The sequence below is a fragment of the Myotis brandtii genome, unplaced genomic scaffold, assembly GCF_000412655.1.
Source record: "Myotis brandtii unplaced genomic scaffold, ASM41265v1 scaffold562, whole genome shotgun sequence".
In the NCBI taxonomy this organism is placed as follows: Eukaryota; Metazoa; Chordata; class Mammalia; order Chiroptera; family Vespertilionidae; genus Myotis; species Myotis brandtii.
In genome coordinates, this window is record NW_005370091.1 from 720,201 (window position 1) to 739,903 (window position 19,703).

General features: G+C 35.3%; 1 protein-coding gene across 9 annotated transcripts in view; it reads left to right on the plus strand.

The window, feature by feature from the left end:
• Window positions 1-248: 248 nt before the first annotated feature.
• The window catches only part of ZMYND11 (zinc finger, MYND-type containing 11), a 95,307-nt gene continuing 75,852 nt past the window's right edge, over window positions 249-19,703 (plus strand). For 5 of the 9 annotated variants that reach the window (XM_005878511.2, XM_014549637.1, XM_005878514.2 and 2 more), the window contains exon 1: window positions 249-397. In XM_005878511.2, the coding sequence (XP_005878573.1) occupies window positions 282-397 (116 nt within the window). In that variant the 5' untranslated portion in view covers window positions 249-281. Of the gene's footprint in view, window positions 398-1,803; window positions 1,985-10,945; window positions 10,964-11,939; window positions 12,056-19,703 lie in introns of those variants that run through there. The other 4 variants (XM_014549635.1, XM_014549634.1, XM_005878517.2 and 1 more) reach the window with 4 other exon arrangements.

The window sequence follows — 19,703 nt, forward strand, 5'->3', positions numbered from 1 at the left end:
TCTATTGGAATAAGGTGACCATTTGTCATTAGGATGCTGTTTTTTAACTTTTGGGTCTTAAAATGTCATTCTTTATGAAGTAATGAACTGAATGATATTCTTATGAAAGTAATTGGTGATGTGTATTGTAGAAAATAAAAAATTGGTCATGTTACATACTACGTAGTGTACTCAGCAGTATTCAAGAGGTGCTGATAGTGTTAATTATAATTCATTTTGTAATCCATGCTTTTTGTCCTTATATTTTTGTATATTCCTACAGCTAAAGCAGTTAACAGGTCATGGCACGTTTAACAAAAAGACGACAGGCGGATACAAAAGCTATCCAGCATCTTTGGGCAGCCATTGAGATTATACGGAACCAGAAGCAAATTGCCAACATTGACCGTATTACAAAGTAAGTAAATTTAAACAAAAAATATCTCTGTAAAATATCATATAAGACTTTGGGATAAAAGGTCCAAAAATAACTTATTTATTATGATAACATATATTACAAAGTACTAGTCACTTTTTGCCTTGCAGGAGTATATAGTTGTTAGAAAAACAAATGCAGAAACATACACAAGCAACTTGTGTTTAGAGGTTTTATAAATAAATGTTATTATGTACTATTTGTAATAGTACTTCAGTTAACAAAAATTTAACTCTTGAAACAGGTCTTTATATGTTTTTTGTTAAAAAGGCTTTTAATTAATCACTTTTATTTAAACTATCTAAAAACTACTGTTTATTATTGATTTTAATATAGGATAAGCATGGTACCTACAGTAAACATCCTTTTAGTTCATAGCCCGCTAACCAAGAATGTTTAATAATTTTATTCTAATGTTTAACAATATTATTCTATAGTTTTAAAATATAGTAAATAAATCTTAGTTAAGAGAAAGTTATTTTTCCCTCTAGTTTCCAATGCTATTATTTATCTTGATAGACCAAGATTCAGTATAGAAAAAATCAGACTGCTTTATGAATATTCAATTTTCATGTTAAATATTAATTATAAGGGAGTCTTCAAATAGAACTTGATTTTATTATATATTTATTTTCCTGGGTATTTTTTAAGGAACAAAGCTAAATTTTTTTTAATGTTTAAATATTTTTTTGGTAAGTTAGAATTTCTTTGTACTTATTCCTCCCACACATTTTTAGATGTTATCTGTAAAAAATGGAAAACATGATTTATATAAAAGCTCACATAATTGAATACTTATGTTGGCCTTTATTAATAAGCAACAAAAGTGAGTACCATATATTTTTGTCCCTTACCTGTATTCTGGTGGAGAAGATTATAAAGGTTAGCTAAGAGAGAAGCAACAGGAGAAGGTGAAAGGGATGTTATATATTGTTCTCAATCTGTATTTACTCTTTGAATATTTTAAAGTTTCCTATGTACAAGTCCTAGCTCCTATAGGCTAATGGAAGAAAAAAGGTATGTAACACCTATATGGAAAATAAAAATAAAATAAGTAGCATATAATAATTAAATTTAAATTACTTTATGTTTTTAAATAAAGCAACTAATTTGAGGCATGGTAACTAAATGCAACTTACAGTGAAATAATATTGGTATAAAAACATTTTTTAAAACATCTCAAAGAATTAAAAGCCGAAAGTATTTTCCCATGATTGGGAATTTTTTATTTAAAAAAAAATGTAGTTTATGTATATCAAAATTATTTATAGAAAGTAGAAATGAAACACGATTCTTTGGATTTAATTTTTTAAATTAAAGTCATTTAAGGCTGACTGAACTAATTTTTCAGGCTATTCTTTCTAAACCATGGCATCTTTCTCTAAAAGCTTTAAAAGGACAGTCTCTAGGAATCTGTGGGAATCTCCCAGTGTGAAATGTACACAGTTTGGCCTTCAAGATTGCTATTAGGCTGTACCAACCTGCTGATCTGGGAGCCAGAGAATTAATCCTACAGAAGTGGATGCAGGTGTCTTTGGAGGATCATAACATCTGTGTGTACATACATATGTACGTACATATGTTAAATTATAATAAAATATACAGAGGTTGTTAACAGAATTGTACACCTCTTCTTATTTTGCATTATGGATTGTTGATAAACATTTTCTTTGCTCCTTTCTTCATCGGTACAGCCTTAGGGATGCCAAGGCTTATTTTTCTTCATGTTTTAAGGTCCATAGATCTTAAGATAAATATGAATAAATTAATTTACCTACCAAATAGTCATTGTTTTATTAGACTTATCCAAAGGTGAAAAAAACAAGTAAGCTAGAGGGTAAGTGTTTAAGAGTGGTTCCCAGTGCTTTTTTCTGCTTCATCTCATCTGAGAGTATGCTATTTTCCTTTTTATTAGGGGGACACGCTTCATAGCATGCTGTACTTTTTTTTTTTTTTAGAACATTAGTCACATGTGTAATTACCTCCCCGCCAGACCATCAGCCCCAGGAAGGAGCTATCTAGCTAATGGCCTAACCCGTGGTCAGCAAACTGCGGCTCGCAAGCCACATGTGGCTCTTTGGCCCCTTGAGTGTGGCTCTTCCACAAAATACCACGTGCGGGCACGCACGTACAGTGCGATTAAAACTTCGTGGCCCATGCGCAGAAGTCGGTATTTTGTGGAAGAGCCGGTATTTTGTGGAAGAGCCACACTCAAGGGGCCAAAGGGCTGCATGTGGCTCATGAGCTGCGGTTTGCCGACCACTGGCCTAGCCTAATGCCTTGGCTTGCTCATTATCATTATACTTGCCAAGGTAAGTTAGGAAGAAACATTGGACCATGACAAGAAGTCAGGTCCTTTGCTTTAAAGCCTAATATTCCTGTTCTGTATTCTAAATTTACGTACTTTTCCAGCATTAGACTAATTTTAAATCAAGTTGCTCTGCTTATTTACAGCCAATTCTGAACATACAGGTATCTTAATCTTTACAAATACCTTAAATTACTGAAGGCTGTAGTAGAGTAATAGAATGCATATGTAGTCATTATGTTTCATTCTGTATTATGATTAGTGAGTGACTCCATTATAAAAATAAAAGCTACATAACTTTAAAATGATGCATTAAAAGTTTTAGGCTTTGGGGTCATGGCTCTTCATAATATTTGGAAGCCTGGCACACCTGAAACACTGTAGTTTACTTATGTATAGTGTTATGACTTTTAAGTCACTTTTGATATATAAGTTTCTTACTCATCTTTTTTGTTGTTATTGTTTTCTTTTCCAATTTACTTATTGAAGATACTGGTTCATTTGCTATGTGGTTTCCTATAGTCTGACTTTTGCTGATTGCATCCCTGTGGTGGACTTTAACCTTTTTTTCATTCCTCTGAATTTCATGGAAATTAATATTTATCTATAGAATTGGGGGTGGGATGAGTCTGCTTCATAGGTGGAACTCTGTTTTCCTCTCAGGAGGCCATAATGCCTGTTGTTTCTCATATGTGAGGTTAGTAGCTTTGATGCAAAGCGGCTAGCTAGAACCTGTTAATTAAGGATTGCAAAACGATGATAGTCTAAATTTTATACTTCCTTTTTTTTTTTTTTTAACTGGAATACTTCTACTTAGGACATAAACTTTCTATTACTTACTATTTGGTTCATATTGGAAAAGTAGAGTAACTGATTCTTTTCCTTTATTTACCAGTTTTCAACCTTGTATCCTCTAATGGTAACCAATTAGTTTTTTTAAAGTGTTATTTGGAATTTATGCATTTGATATATTTCAATCCATTTCTGATGTAATCTTTATTGATGCTCAAAATTTCCTATCTTTGACCATTTGGAGCCTGTTCACGTTCCTGAAGTTACTCTGCTTTCCGATACAAGAGGATTTTACATACACCTTTCCCCTATATTTCTCCAGGGGCCTTTGATTTCTTTCAGTTAGAAAAAGTATTTCAAGAGCACTTTCTGACCTTCATTGTGCTCATTAATGCTAAGTCATTCTGTCTAGGAATCTAGTGGACAGAGTTTTGGAAATAAGTATAATTGTAAAAGAAAAAAACCATCTCATGAATTCATACTGTTATTTATGTCTTTTGGGTTTTACTTAATTCTTTTATCTAAAATCTTTATGTCCTTTCTTACACAGTAAGGGTCATATTCTCAAGGATATCATGAATGATAACATTTTGGAATATCATGTAATAACCACTCAGTTGTTTTATCTAACATTATGTACCAAGCTATTTGAGAACAATAACAACACTATAACCAATAATAGACACAGAAGACAAGTGGAAACCATATGAATTCTAAACTATCAGAGAATATAGCAATTACATATTATACTTTCTTCCTAATAGCCACCATTTAGTCTTCTGTAAGTATCTGTTTTATGCTTATCACTAGTCCTATATTGGTATTTAAAGTTCATTCTCTAGTAGATTATTTTCCCCCAATTTCATTGAGATATAATCTACACTGTGTTAGTTTAAATTGTACAACATAATGATTTGATATGTTTATATTGCAAAATCATCACCTCAATAAGTTCAGTTAACATGCATCATTTCATATAGTTACATTTTTTTCTTTGTGATAACTTTTAAGATTTATTGTCGCAGCAACTTTCAAATATACAGTACAGTATTATTAATAACTAGAGGTCCAGTGCACAGATTCATGCATCGGTGGGGTCCTTTGGCCTGGCCTGAGGGGATCGGGCCGAAACCAGCTCTCCGACATCTTCCGAGGGGTCCCAGATTGTGTGAGGGTGGTTCTCGGGCGACGCACCCTGGAATTGGGCTCCATCCTTTCTGGTTTCAGATGTGTCACTTGAGAACCACAGCTGCCAAGTCACCGCAGCTCGGTGGCTCCTGCATTGAGTGTCTGCCCCCTGGTGGTCAGTGTGCGTCATAGCTACTGGCCGGTTGGCCGATTGGCCAGTAGCTTAGGCTTTTATATAGATAGTCACTGTGCTGTACATTACTCCACAGAAATTATTTATCTTATGATAGAAGTTTGTACCTTTTGTCTGCCCCCAAACCCTGCCTCTGGCAACCACCAATCTGTTCTCTATATCTACTTTTTTTTTTTTTAAAATATATTTCTTTATTGATTTAGACCAATCTGTTCTCTATATCTACTTTTTTTTTTTTAATATATTTCTTTATTGATTTCAGAGAGGAAGGAAGAGGGAGAGAGAGATAGAAACATCAATGATGAGAGAGAATCATTGATTGGCTGCCTCCTGCATGCCCCCTACTGGGGATTGAGCCCACAACCCAGGCATGTGCCCTTGGCCGGAATCGAACCTGGGACCCTTCAGTCCGCAGGCCGATGCTCTATCCACTGAGCCAAACTGGCTAGGGCTATATCTACATTTTTTAAATTTAAATTCTTTATTGTTGAAAATATTACCTACGTGTCCTTTTTTCCCCCATTGACCTCTCCCTGGCCACCCCCCTCCCCCCAGCACATGTCCCATCCCCACTATTGTCTGTGTCCTTTGGTTATGCTTATATGCATGCATGTATGCAAGTCCTTTGCTTGATCTCTTACTCGGTTCCCCCACCCCTTTCCCTTCCCCTTCCACTACCTTCCCTCTGAGGCTCAATGGTCTGTTCAATGCTTCTGTGTCTCTGGATCTATTTTAGTTCATCAGTTTATGTTGTTCATTATATTCAACAAATGAGTGAGATCATGTGATACTTATCTTTCTCTGACTGGCTGTTGCAAATGGTAAGAGTTCTTTCTTTTTCACAGCAGCATAGTATTCAATTGTGTAGATGTACCACAGTTTTTTAATCCACCCATCTGCTGGTGGGCACTTAGGCTATTTCCAGGTCTTAGCTATTGTAAATTGTGCTGCTATGAACATAGGGGTGCGTATATCCTTTCTGATTGGTGTTTCTGATTTCTTGGGATATCTTCCTAGAAGTGGAATTACTGGGTCAAATGGCAGTTCCATTTTTAATTTTTTTGAGGAAATGCCATACCGTTTTCCACAGTGGCTGCACCAGTCTGCATTCCCACCAGCAGTGCACGAGGTTTCCCTTTTCTCCGCATCCTCTCCAGCACTTGTCGTTTGTTGATTTGTTGTTGATAGCCATTCTGACAAGTGTGAGATGGTACCTCATTGTCGTTTTGATTTGCATCTCTCTGATGATTAGTGACTTTGAGCATGTTTTATATGTCTCATGGCCTTCTGTATGTCCACTTTCAAAGAGTGTCTGTCTATTTAGGTTCTTTGCCCATTTTTGATTAGATTATTTACCTCCCTTTTGTTAAGTTGTATGAGTTTCCTATAAATTTTGGAGATTAAACATTTATCGGTTGTAACATTGGTAAATATGTTCTCCCATGTAGTGGGCTCTCTTGCTGTTTTGTTGATGGTTTCTTTTGCTGTGCAGAAGCTTTTTATTTTGATGTAGTCCCATTTGTTTATTTTCTCCTTAGTTTCCATTGTCCTAGGATATGTATTGGTAAAGATATTGCTATGACATATGTCTGATTTTTTGCTGCCTATGGATTCTTCTAAGATTTTTATGGTTTCCCATCTTACATTTAAGTCCTTTATTCATTTTTAATTTATTTTTGTGTATGATATTAATTGGTGGTCTAGTTTTATTTTTTTGCATGTATCCAATTTAGTTGTAGACTCTTAATCAAGACTTCATGGGAACAAGTTTTTTAGTTCTTGCATATTAATTTTTACCTAAGAATCAATTTGAGTCAATATAGAATCCATAATTTATATTTTTCCTTTTAGTTTCTTATACAGGGTGGAGCAAAAGTAGGTTTACAATTATAAGTATGCTAAACAGTTTATTCTTGCATTATGATTTACTTATTTTGTTTTCCATATGAACAACTGTAAACCTACTTTCACTGCACCTGTATGTTATATATTCTTGCTAAAGCATTGCTGTCAAAAATATCTGATAACTTGATTTTCTTTTTGTTGTGACTGTCATTTTGCCTAGATACACAAAGATTTTTTTCTTTTTCTTTGAGGTCTAATAATTTGACTATATGCCTCAATGTTGATCATTCTAGGTTGTTTTTCTTGGGTACACAGTGTCCCTTTAATGTATACTTTGAAATCTTGAAAATTGTACTTAAAAATTATGTATATACTAGTATCATAAAATTTTATTATATACACACACTTATTTAGTATTTTTTAATTGGGGCCTTCTCTTATACCGTTTTGGATCTTTTTTCATCTTTTATATTTGTAATTTTCTATTGAGTTTTTTTTCATCTTTTAGACTACAGACCTGCCTTGGGTTATGTTGGACTCGACGTAGGTCCTTTCGTGGTTACGTCACCATCTCCCATTTATTTATTAAAAAAAAAAAGTTCCGTCATATCAACGCATACATATGTGCTTTATGTTTTTTATTTATTTACCACAAGTAAAGGTCAGGAATTGTTATCTTTCTTTTAAATTTTTTTTACTGTTTCACTTCATTACTGCTGTGTATGTACTCCATTTGAGCGACGTAGGTACTTATGTAGTGGGTTCCAACTGACGGTGAAAATCGCGTTATGTCACGCTGTAGGATCGGATCTCCCACATAACCCGAGGACCTACTGTATTTGTTAAAGAGCAGTTTTAGGTTTACAACAAAATTGAGAAAATATAGAGATTTCCCATATATTCTTTACCTCCACACATGCATAGCCTCCCCGACTACCAACATCCTCATCAGCCAGTACATTTTTTTACCAAGGATGAACTACACTGACACATCATCACCCAAAGTCCATAGTTTACATTAGGGTTTACTCTTGGTGGTGTACATTCTGTGGGTTTGGACAAATGTATAACGTCATGTATACACCATTGTAGTATCACAGGGAGTAATCACTATCCTAAAAATCCTCTGTGTTCCATCTATTTATCCTCTCCTCCCAATCTCTAGCAGCCATTGGTCTTTTACTGTTTCCATTGTTTTTCCTTTCCAGAATGTTAGAGAGTTGGAGTCATATAGGTTGTAGCCTTTTCAGATTGTGTTCTTTTAGTTAGTAATGTGCATTTAGGGTTTCCTCCATGTTCTTTTATGGCTTGATTGCTCATTTTTTTTCAGTGCTGAATATTATTCTATTGTGTAGATGGACTTCAGCTTATTTATCCACCCACCTTGAAGGATATCATGGTTTCTTCCAAGTTCCGGCAATTATGAGTAAAGCTGCAATATAGTTTTGATTTTTAACATTTTCTTTCTTTGCAACTTCTATTTATGACATTTTTCTACTGTATATTCACTCTTGTGTATCTTCTAGTTTAGACTTTTAGGTTTACAACAAAATTGAGAAAATATAGAAATTTCCCATATATTTTCATATATTCAGCTGAAGTAATTTTAAAAATTTACTTCTAACGTTTAACTCATTTCTGAGTTTTTCTAATTCTGATGTATATTTCCTCTATATCTTGCATAATTTTCTTCGTGTCTTTTTCCGTGATTAGAATAGTAGTTATAGCTTTCATCTGTCTTGTAGGCACATCTCTTGGACCTGCTTTCATTGTAAGGATGTTATTCTGCTCCTTCAATCAGTCTTCATGCTGGTCATTTTGATATGAAATCAGTTTTTCTGAACTTGTATCAGAGAAAGGTGGTTAGAATAGTTTTTTGAGATTTATGGCTTTAAAGTTCTCTTTTATATAATTTTTATGGTCAGTCAAAATATGGCCTATTTCCCATGATTTCCTGCTTTTTCTTCACTTTCTTTTCCATTGCTTTTTTCTGGAAACACCCTTTCTTTCGTATCCATTATCCTTACATTGAAGATCTTTTTTACCTGAGCTATTAGTGTTTGATATTTATATTGCTCACAATTTCTTTGCAACATGGGGCTCCATCCTTTGAAGGCAGCTTTGACTGATTAAGTTTGAATGTTCATAGGGCCCATTATGCTCCAGCCCCTTAGACGCTACCATGAATTCATGAATTACCATGATTCACCTGCAAATGGGAGTGTATAAAACCCTATCTGGTTTCAACTGCTATTCTCAAATTGGCCCACTGTACTTTCTAGTGACTATCTGTTGCTTCTTTTATTCTCCTATACTCTTTTCATTAAATACTCTTGTTATGCCCCTCTGTTTTCTCCTACATAGGTGTCAATACTAATTGGGATTATAGTCCTTGGAGATTTACCCTCACCTGCTCAAATTTTGGGATTCTTGTGGATTTCTCACCTCTTAATTCTGTTGTTTATGTTGACTAAGGGTAGGGTTTTTGCTTGTTGTTTGTTTTTAGCAAAACAACCACTCTGTTTACAGGTTTGAGATTAAAAACTATGCTACCTTTACTGTCTTCTCAGTTCACATCAGTCTTGTGATTTTTCTTAAAAGAAAAGATAAGATAGTTGGTAAAGGCACTGGATATTTTCTGAAGTCCTAAAAGCAGAGCTAAAAACCATAAAAGTTTCTTCTGGCAGAAGCAAATCCAAGGGACATGTGTTTGTATATAACACGAAACACATCAGAATCTATAGCAGTATTATCTTCACAGGACAGTTAAAATATTAAGATTCATGTTGAAATTTACAAAGAGCCCTAGCCCGTTTGCTTAGTGGTTAGACGCAGCCGTGGGCAAACTACGGCCCGCGGGCCGGATCCGGCCCGTTTGAAATGAATAAAACTAAAAAAAAAAAAGACCATACCCTTTTATGTAATGATGTTTACTTTGAATTTATATTAGTTCACACAAACACTCCATCCATGCTTTTGTTCCGGCCCTCCGGTCCAGTTTAAGAACCCATTGTGGCCCTCGAGTCAAAAAGTTTGCCCACCCCTGGTAGAGCATTGGCCCGAGGACTGAAGGGTCTTGGGTTCTTTTCTAGTCAAGGGCCCATACCTTGGTTTCAGGCTTGATCCCCTTGTGCTGGTCGGGTGTTTTCTCTCACATCAATGTTTCTCTTTCTCTCTCTCTCTGTCTCTCTTTTTCTCTCTCTCTCCCTCCCCCCCCCCTTCCAGTTTCTCTAAAATTCAATGGAAAAAATACCCTCGGTGAGGATTAACAAAAAATAAATAAAATCATTTACAAAGAAATTCCATGAGTGGAAGCCTCAGATCCTCAAAATTATTTGAACAATTGGGGACTGATAATAATTTCCTTATCTTTGTAACAAAATAGTAGAATTTTTCTATGTTTCAAATGTTTCTTCCACCTAATCAGATAATATCTAACTTTAGGACTTATAGCTGTAGTCTCCTGTTGGGCTTCACTATATCTCTTTTGGTTGTTTGTTAATCCTCACTTGAATATATTTTTTCCTTTGACTTTTTTTAGAGAGTGGAAGGGAAAGAGGGAGAGGGAGAAGGGAGAGAAAGAGAAACATTGATGTGAAAAAGACACATCAATGGTTACCTCCCACATACACCCCAACTGGGGCCTGGGATTGAGCCTGCAATCCAGGTACTGGCCCTTTACTGGGAATCTAACCCCCAACCCTTTGGTGCTTGGGTGAACGCTCTAACCATTGGGAACACTGGCCAGGGCACTGCACCTCTTTAGTAAAGAGTCTTGAGTCCTTTTTATCATTTTCTTTTAATGTTCTTTTTTTTAAAAAACTGCTAGTGTTTTGTTAAAAATAGTAGAAAAGTATTGTAAATTAGAGAATACTGATGAGATTTGCATATTTCAAATATTTAAAATTATAACTAAGAGAAACTTCTTTAACAAATTCTATTTGGGAATGGAATATATTTTTACAAAAGAGTTGGTCTGAAATCAAAATACATTTATGGGATTAAGTTTGACTTTTAGTTATGGGTAAGTTGTCCCTTTGATTTAAAAACTTTTTTTTTTTTTTTTAACCCTCACCTAAAGATACGCTTTTTTTATTTAGAGAGAGCAAGGGAGAGAGAAACATCAATCAGTTGCCTCTGGTACACACCCTGACACTAGGAATCAAACTCTTAACTTGGTTATGTGCCCTTACGGGAATCAAACCCACAACCTTTTGGTGTATGGGATGACACTCCAACCAACTGAGCCACTCAGCCAAAAATGGCCTAAAGGCTCATTTTTGTAAGTTGATTTATTGATAGTATAAAATTATTTAGATGTCCACATTAGTATAAAATTAAGTGTGTTCATTTTGGAGCTAAATAAGCAAAAATTTCGGTCTCAGTAAAAACATTTTACATTCTTAGAAACTGAAGGATGTTTTGTGGTGCTTTATTATCAAAATAGAAACAAATGAGTCATTTTATCATAAGAAAGACCCTTTATGGTATTATATCTTGTAAAAACAGCTTGTCTTTTAGTTTAAAAGTCTGTAAATGCTAAATTATTAGCAGATAGGAATTCATCAATTTTATGATGTTTCGATAGGCATCATGAAATTAAAATTTTGAAATATTTGATTACTTAGCATTTATATAAAGCAAATATTCATAGCACATTTTTATGCTTAAAATCATAATATTAGCCTTTCTTTTACAGTTTTTAAATCAAGGAGCAAAGAGATAAAGCATCATATAACAACAAAATCAGAAACAAAAATGTAATTTACTTTTGATCCCTGATTCCCAATATAATTTATAACTCATTGTCGTGTTACTTTTCTAATCATTACCTATATTTTATATACAATAAAAATAAGTTACATACATGATTTATTTTTTCTCTTTAATTCAAACAAATTATTCACATCTAATTTAGATAATATAATAATGGTATTTGAGTTTCATAAGTATTTGTACTAGTTATAAGGTTATTTAAAGACAGACATTGAAGTAAGTATGGATTTTATATTATCTCTACAAGCATTATTGGCTCGTTTCTGTCATTGGAAGAGGTCATTTTATTTTTTTGTCAGCTGTTGCAAAAAGCAATTGAACCTTTGTTTTTTTCCCGTCTTGAGTAACTTTGATTTTATTTCTAGAGGTGATCACATTTGTGACTAGTATGATTAGACTGATATTGGATCAGTAGACTAGCTCCGTTCAAGTTAATGTTTCAGATTAGGGCATCTATTAATTACATGTATTGCTTACTTTAGGGTCAAAACCCAGTTAGAAAATGTGACCTCTGACCTCTTGTGACATGTTTGGCATTGAGATTTCTGAGTTCTCCTGGAGTTCTTCCTGTCGCTACAGACAGACATAAGCCCAAACTGTAAGTCCTCTTTGTGTGTAGGTTGCAACCAGGTACTCATTATTTATTTGTTTATTACGATTTAATCTTATGAAACCCACAGTTTCTAGGAGCTGTTTACTAAAGTTATAATTTTGCTTTGTCTTTCTGTCAGTTTCTGTTCCTTCATTAGATTTTATTTACTCTAGAGGAGAAAAATGGCCATTGCCTAAATTACTTCTTTGAAAATAAGTTAGTTTTAAAAAAGTACCAGTTAATATGCTATATATGTAATCCTAAGAATTCTTCACAGCATTACTGAGTACATTCTCACTTCAGTCTACATGGTTTTGTACATATCTTTTTATGGTCGCCGATTGGCAGGTACACTACCATTGTTACCATTATTATTTTACATAATAAGAGCCTTACGGAAGAACTGATTCTGAATGACCATAATTCACAATTCCACAGTGAGTTTTTTGTGTGTTTTTTCCCCCTTCAGTATGCCATATTCTTATGACACTCCTCTTGGTTTAGATTGTTGTGTAGCTGTTTTTATGTTTGACATTTCTCTGCAGATCTGCGAAGGAAACATACAGACAAGGCATAGATTTGAGTGGGGTCAGTGTGGGTCCTTGGAAGTTGGATGGTGTTTGGTGAGGCAGAGAGTCAAAGCAAAGGACTAGGGTTTTAAGGAAAAGGGGATGAAAGGGTGAGGACCAGACTAGGAGAGCCTATGTACCAGCTTTGATTTTTATCCTGTAGCTCGAAGGGAATAGTGTGAATGTGTTTGAAATGGTGGAAGTAAAACAGACTTTTTTCCTCCCTAGTTATATTGAATAGTCCTCTTAAATGTCTCTTGAGTTTGTCTGCTCTTCCCTCTCTTGGCCTGGGTTTTCCTGCCTCTGCAGTGGCTGCAGGTTTCTAATTGGACTTCCAGCTTCCTGGTCTGCTAGTCTGTTTTTCCCCCCATCATTGGTGTCAGAGATATTCTTCAAAACACCATCTTACCAACTATTCCACTATAAAAGCCTTGTTCTATTGCCCATGAAGGCCAGATTCCTGTCCAGGTGTTAATGCCTTGCCTTTCTCTTCTGCATTCTCCTGCTGCTTCCCACTCAAGGTGCTGCACTCTGGATGCACTGGGCTCTCCTGTTTCCACACTGTGCCTGGGATGCCTGTCCTCCTGGACCCATCTGTCAGTCAGGCTCCTCTTTCAAGTCAAATCTCCTAGGAAGTTGTTCCTGACACCTTTAAATCAACCGAAGCCTCACATCTTATCAGCTATTTTTCTAGATTTTAGTTTTGATTGCGTTCTTCTTAAAAATCCTTTTGATTTCCCCATTGAGCATAAAGTGTACATACCTGAACAGGGCATTTGTGCAGAGCCCTTCACTATTTAGACCCTCACATTTTTTTACTTTTCATACCCTGTGTCTGCCCACTTATAGCTCCATATGATTCCCAATTACCCAAGTGCTCTATGATTTATTTTGTATTTTTCCTTCATTAATAGACATAACAAACATACCCTATCTTTTAAGATTCAATTCAAATATTATCTTCTTTGATATACTGATTCATTTCTCACTATAATCAATCTCAATACCGTTGCTTTTTGCTCACATATTAATATGTATAAAATTCAATTTTATTATTTATTATAGTCTCTTACAAATTATAAAAAATATTTCTGCTTTGCTGGTTATAAACTTCTCAAGGGCAGGGCATACATCTTTCCTATCTTTGGATCTTAGTGTGAAGCTGGGACAAGGCATGGAGAAAAGATTTCTTAATAGTCAGTTGCATTAACTGAAGGAGCTGTTTGAGAACACGAGATATTATTTTGTGACAAGCACTGTGCTTTACATGACTTAACTCATTTAATTTTCACAGCAACTCCATGAGGTCTGTTGTCATTATCTTCATTTTCCTGATCAAGATGAGAAAGCTTGGACAGGTGAAATAAATTGTCTAAGGCCACACAAGTTTTCAGCAGAACTAAAGTTTGAATATAAATCTGTCTGATGTGTTAGTCCAAGCTCTTAACCATTAAATGTTTTCTTTTGATATTTAATGAATTTATGTTTGTATCCTTGCACACTTTGACTCTTGTTTTCTACATGGTATTTCCAAATTATCTCATTTCACCCTAGCAGCAACTCCCTGACATTAAAATTACCACCACTTTATAGGTGAAGAATTTGAGGCTGTTTGAGTAAATTATTTGTACCAGGTTAAGTATTAGAATTAGGAAGAACCTAGTTCTTCAGAGTATATTCTAAATTTTAAAAATAAATTCATTGATGAAGCATTCACAGAGATGCTATTTAGGTTTTGAAGTTTATTAATTTGTGTTCAACACAATTTTAAAATAAAACATTTGTTGTATATCTATCCATCTATAAAGCAGATCATTATTGGCAGATCATTATTACTTTAATTTTTTTATAGTAAAACTATAGGCCCAGTGCACAAAATTTGTACATGGTGTGGGGGAGGGCTGGAAGGGGGCCCCTCAGCCCGGCCTGCACCCTCTCCAATCTGGGATCCCTCTGGGGATGTCCGACTGTCTCTCTCAATCTGGGACCGCTGCCTGCCTGCCTGATCGCCCCTAACTGCTCCCCTGCTGGCCTGATTTCCCCTAACTGCCTCTGCTTCCCCCCACACCCTGGACCCAGGATTCCCTCCTCCGGCCTGTCGCAGGTACCCAGGACCCAGGCTTCCCTCCCTCTGGCTGGCTGCAGGCACCCAGGCCCCGGGCTGTCTTCGCCCGGGCCAGCCACAGCCACAGGGGACCGTAGGCAGGTGACTTCGCCTGGGCCGCAGCCGTAGGCACCCAGGACCGCAGGGCAGGCGACTTGTTCCTCTCCCAGGCCACAGCCTGGCTGGTCGCCATTACTCTCTCGCGATCTCATTTGTGCCTGGCTAGTCCCCATTCCTCTCTCTTGAGCTCGTTTGGGCCTGGCTGGTCTCCATTCCTCTCTCCCCAGGATTGAGTGTCTGAGCCATAACAGCGTGACGACGTGAGGGCATGATGACCATTTGCATATTAGCTCTTTATTATTAAGATACACAGCGTGAAATTTACCATTTTAACTTGGTTTAAGTGCACAGCCTTAGTGGTTTTAAATACATTTATATTGTCAGCCATCACCACCATTCATCTCCAGAATTTTTTCAATCTTGTAAAACTGAAACACATTACCTATTAAACAATAACTCTCCCACCCTTGGCAACCACAACCACCATTCTACTTTCTGTCTTTATAATTGTGACTAAGCACTGCATAGAAGTGGAATTGTACTGTATTAGTCTTCTTGTGACTAGCTTATTTCACTTAGCATAATGCCCTCAAGGTTTATCCACATTGTGGCATATTCCAGAATTTTTTTTGCTTTGCATATATACCACATTTTTGCTTATCAATTTATCTGTCAGTAGACACTTGGGTTACTCCCCATTTTTAGCTATTGTGAATAATGCTGCTATGAACATGGTGTACAAATATCTCTTTTGAGACCCTGCTTTCAATCCTTTTGGGTCAGTACCCAGAAGTGGAATTGCAGGATCATATGGCAATTCTATTTTTAATTTGTTGAGGGGCCACCATACTGTTTTCCACACTGTGCCATTTTACCTTTTCACCACCATTGCACAAAAGTTCCAATTTCTCATTATCCTTATCAACATTGTTTTCAACATTTTGATAGCAACCATCCTATTGGGTGGGAGGTGGTATCTCACTTTAGTTTTTATTTGCATTACCTCAATAATTAGTGATGTTGAGTATATTTTCATGTGCATATTTGCCTTTTATGTATCTTCTTTGGAGAAATGTCTACACAAGTCCTTTGCACAATCGGGTTGTTCATTGTTGGGTTTTGGGAGTTCTCTATATGTTCTGGACAATAATCCCTTATCAAATATATGATTTGCAACTATTTTCTCCCATTTAAAGGTTGCCTTATGACTGACTATGTGGATAGTGTCTCCTATACAAAATTTTCAGTTTTCAAAGTCCAATTTGTCTATTTTTCTTTTGCCTGTGCCTTTGGTGTCATATCCAAGAAATCATTGCCAAGTCCAATGTTGTGAAGCTTTAGGCTCTTCTAAGAGTTTTATTCTTTTAGGTCTGCCATTTAGTTCTTCGATCAGTTTTGCATTATTTTTGTATATTGTGTTAGGTAAGGGTCTAACTCTATTCCATTGCTCTTAGATATTCAGTTTTTCCAGCATACTTTTTAAAAATAAATTCAAAGTTTGCATTATTTTTTTTAAAATCTATTTTTATTGATTTCAGAGAGGAAGGGAGAGAGAAAGATAGAAACATCAGTGATGAGAGAGAATCATTGATCAGCTGCCTCCTACTGGGGATGGAGCCCGAAACCCATGCATGTGCTCTGACTGGGAATTGAACTGTGACCTCTTGATTCATAGGTCAACACGCAACCATTGATCCACACTGGCCAGGCACCCAGCACCATTTGTTGAAAAGACTGTTCCCCATTGAGTGGTCTTGGCACCCTTGTCAAAAATCATTTGAATGTATGTATATGTGAGGGTTTATTTCTGCGATCTCTGTTCCATTCCATTCATCTACATATTTGTCGTAATGCCAGTACCACTTAGTTTTGATTACTGTGGCTTTGTAGTAAGTTTTGAAATTGGAAAGTGGGATCCTCCAAGTTTTCTTTTTCTTTTTTCAAGATTGTTTTTACTATTTTGGGATACCTTTAGATTTACATATGAATGTTAGAGTGGGTGGGTTTTTCTATGTCTGATAAGAAATATCATTGGGATTTTAACGGGGATTGCATTTATGTAGATCGCTTTGGGTAATAATTGACATTTTAACAATATTAAGTTTTCTAATCCATGAACATGTGATGTTTCCATTTACTTATATCTTTAATTTCTTTTAGCAATGTTCTATAGTTTTGATTGTATACATTTTCATCTTATTAATTCCTAAGTATTTTATACTTTTTGATGCTATTGCAAATGAAATTATTTTAATAATTTTCCTTTTAGATTGTTGATTGTTCATCTATAAAAATAGAACTGATTTTTGTGTATTGACTTTGTATTGTACTACTTTGTTGGATCCATTTATTAGTTACAATAGCTTTTTTTGTGAAATCTTTAGAATTTTCTACATATGATATCATTTGCAAAGACAATTTTACTACTTCTTCTCCAATTTGGATGCCTTTTATATCATTTTCTTGCCTAGTTACTCTGGCTAGAACGCCTAATACTGTGTTTAATAGGGGTGGTGAAAGTTGCCTTTTTTCTGAGTTTAAGTATGTTGTTCACTGTGGGTTTTTCATACATGGCTTAGAGTAGCGGTTCTCAACCTGTGGGTCGAGACCCCTTTGGGGGTCGAACGACCCTTTCACAGGGGTCACCTAAGACCATCGGAAAACACATATATAATTACATGTTGTTTTTGTGATTAATCACTATGCTTTAATTATGTTCAATTTGTAACAATGAAAATACATCCTGCATATCAGATATTTACATTACGATTCATAACAGTAGCAAAATTACAGTTATGAAGTAGCAACGAAAATAATTTTATGGTTGGGGGTCACCACAAAATGAGGAACTGTATTAAAGGGTCGCAGCATTAGGAAGGTTGAGAACCACTGAAACCCTGGTGGTCAGTGTGCATCATGAAAGAGTGTTGAATCTTCTTGAAGGCTTTTTTTTGCATCTGTTGAGATTGAACATGATTTTTATGTTTTGGTACACGTTAATAAAATGTGGTGTATCACATTTATTGATTTGTATATATTGAATCATCCTTTTATCTATGAAGCAGTCAGTGGCAAAGCATTATGGTTTAAAAAATTTTTTTCTGGAAGTAATATAACCATATTGCAGGCTGCTTGAAAAATAGAAAATAGGAAAATAATCACCTATAATTAATTCCTCAACCCAAACTCATGTAAGGGACCCATTTTAATTTTTTTCTAGTCATGTTTCATGCTTGTTTTTTCGCCTCACATTATTTAGGCTTTTTTTGTTGTTATATGATCACCTTAAATTTCATTGGTAATGGCTGCATGATCGTCTGTTGAAACTGTTCATTAATATACTGTGGGAGAAAGGAGGGATGAAACGCAAGATATTTATTATAAGATTTACATTACATTATCTTTTTACTTTCAAAACAACCACATGTGTTAACACTATGAATTTTACTTTATAAAAATGCACATTGGGATGCAGAGAGATTAAGTAAGTTGTCCAAGGTCTTGCAGCTGGTAAGTTGTAGAGCTGGTGTTTGAACCGAGATCTGTGTGACTTCAAAGGCCTTGCTTTTTCCACTGTACTTTTATATTGTCCATATGTCATCTATTGAATTCTTATAATACCTCTGTATTTTTATTATACAAATATCCAGTAATACAAATAATGAAGTAAACTCTTACAAGAATAAGTGATAATTAGTGCAGGAACCATTTACTTAGAACATATTAAGTGCTGGGCACTGGGCTGAGTACTTTGCATTTATCACCTTGTTTAGCTTTTACTAGTATTATAACCCTATAGGTACCTATTATCATCTTTTTTTTTTAAATCACCATTCTGCCGTTGTTATATTTTTAGATAACTTGTGTGATTTAGTAATCGTCTTGCTAATTATAGCCTTTCCCCATGTTTGAATTATTTTCTTACAGTGGATACTCAGGTTATCTTCAGTTTTCCCTCTATCACAAATAACCATGCATTGCTCCAATTCTTTACTACCACAGTAATAGTTTTCTTTTTGACCTATATGAGGAATTCATTAATGTGTATATCCAGGGAACAGATTCCTCATAGAGTATAGATTATCTACACTTAATTTGACTTGGCTCTCAAGAGAGTATGTCTCACTCTACATGTTCATTAGCAGTGAACAAGGATTTGGTTTCCCGTCCTTCTGTTTGATCAGTCTGTTATGATTGCCCCCTAGCCTTAGGAAATCACTAATTTGCTTTCTGTCACAATGATTCATTTTACTTGTTCTAGAATTTTATATAAATGGAATCGTATATTATGTTCTTTTTCATGATTAGCTTTTCTTAGTCATGTTTTAAGATTCATTTGCTGCATATATTGTAGTTTATTCTTTTTCGTTGCTAGGTAGTATTGCATCATATGGATATACCACAGTTTTTAAAATTAATTTATCTGCCAAGGGACATTTGGGATGTTTCCACTTGGGGACGGTTAGGATAAAAGCTACACTGTGTTTTCATGTACAGATGTAGGTGATATATATTCAGATAAATACCTAAAAGTAGAATACCTGTAACTGGGGTAAGAGTGAAGGGGCACTACTAGTAGTTATACTGGTACAACATGTACAACAGACAGTTCAGGAAAAAGGGCAAAAGGTGGACGGGTTTTAATTGTGTGTATGTGTACATTGTATTCATATATGTTTATCAAATGAATATACATAGTATATTTTATTAGACCTTCATTTGTTCCAAATATATTTTAAGGACAATTAGAAAAAAATGTAAGTAAATAGAGTAAGGTAATATACATTGAGTGGCCAGATTATTATGACCACCTGACGTTTGTAGGCAAATTAGCTATAATTTCATGCTGAAGTTGCTAGAGGGCCAGACCATTATAAATAGGGAAGCAGGTTGTTTACCATGACAGTAGAAGTGATTTTTT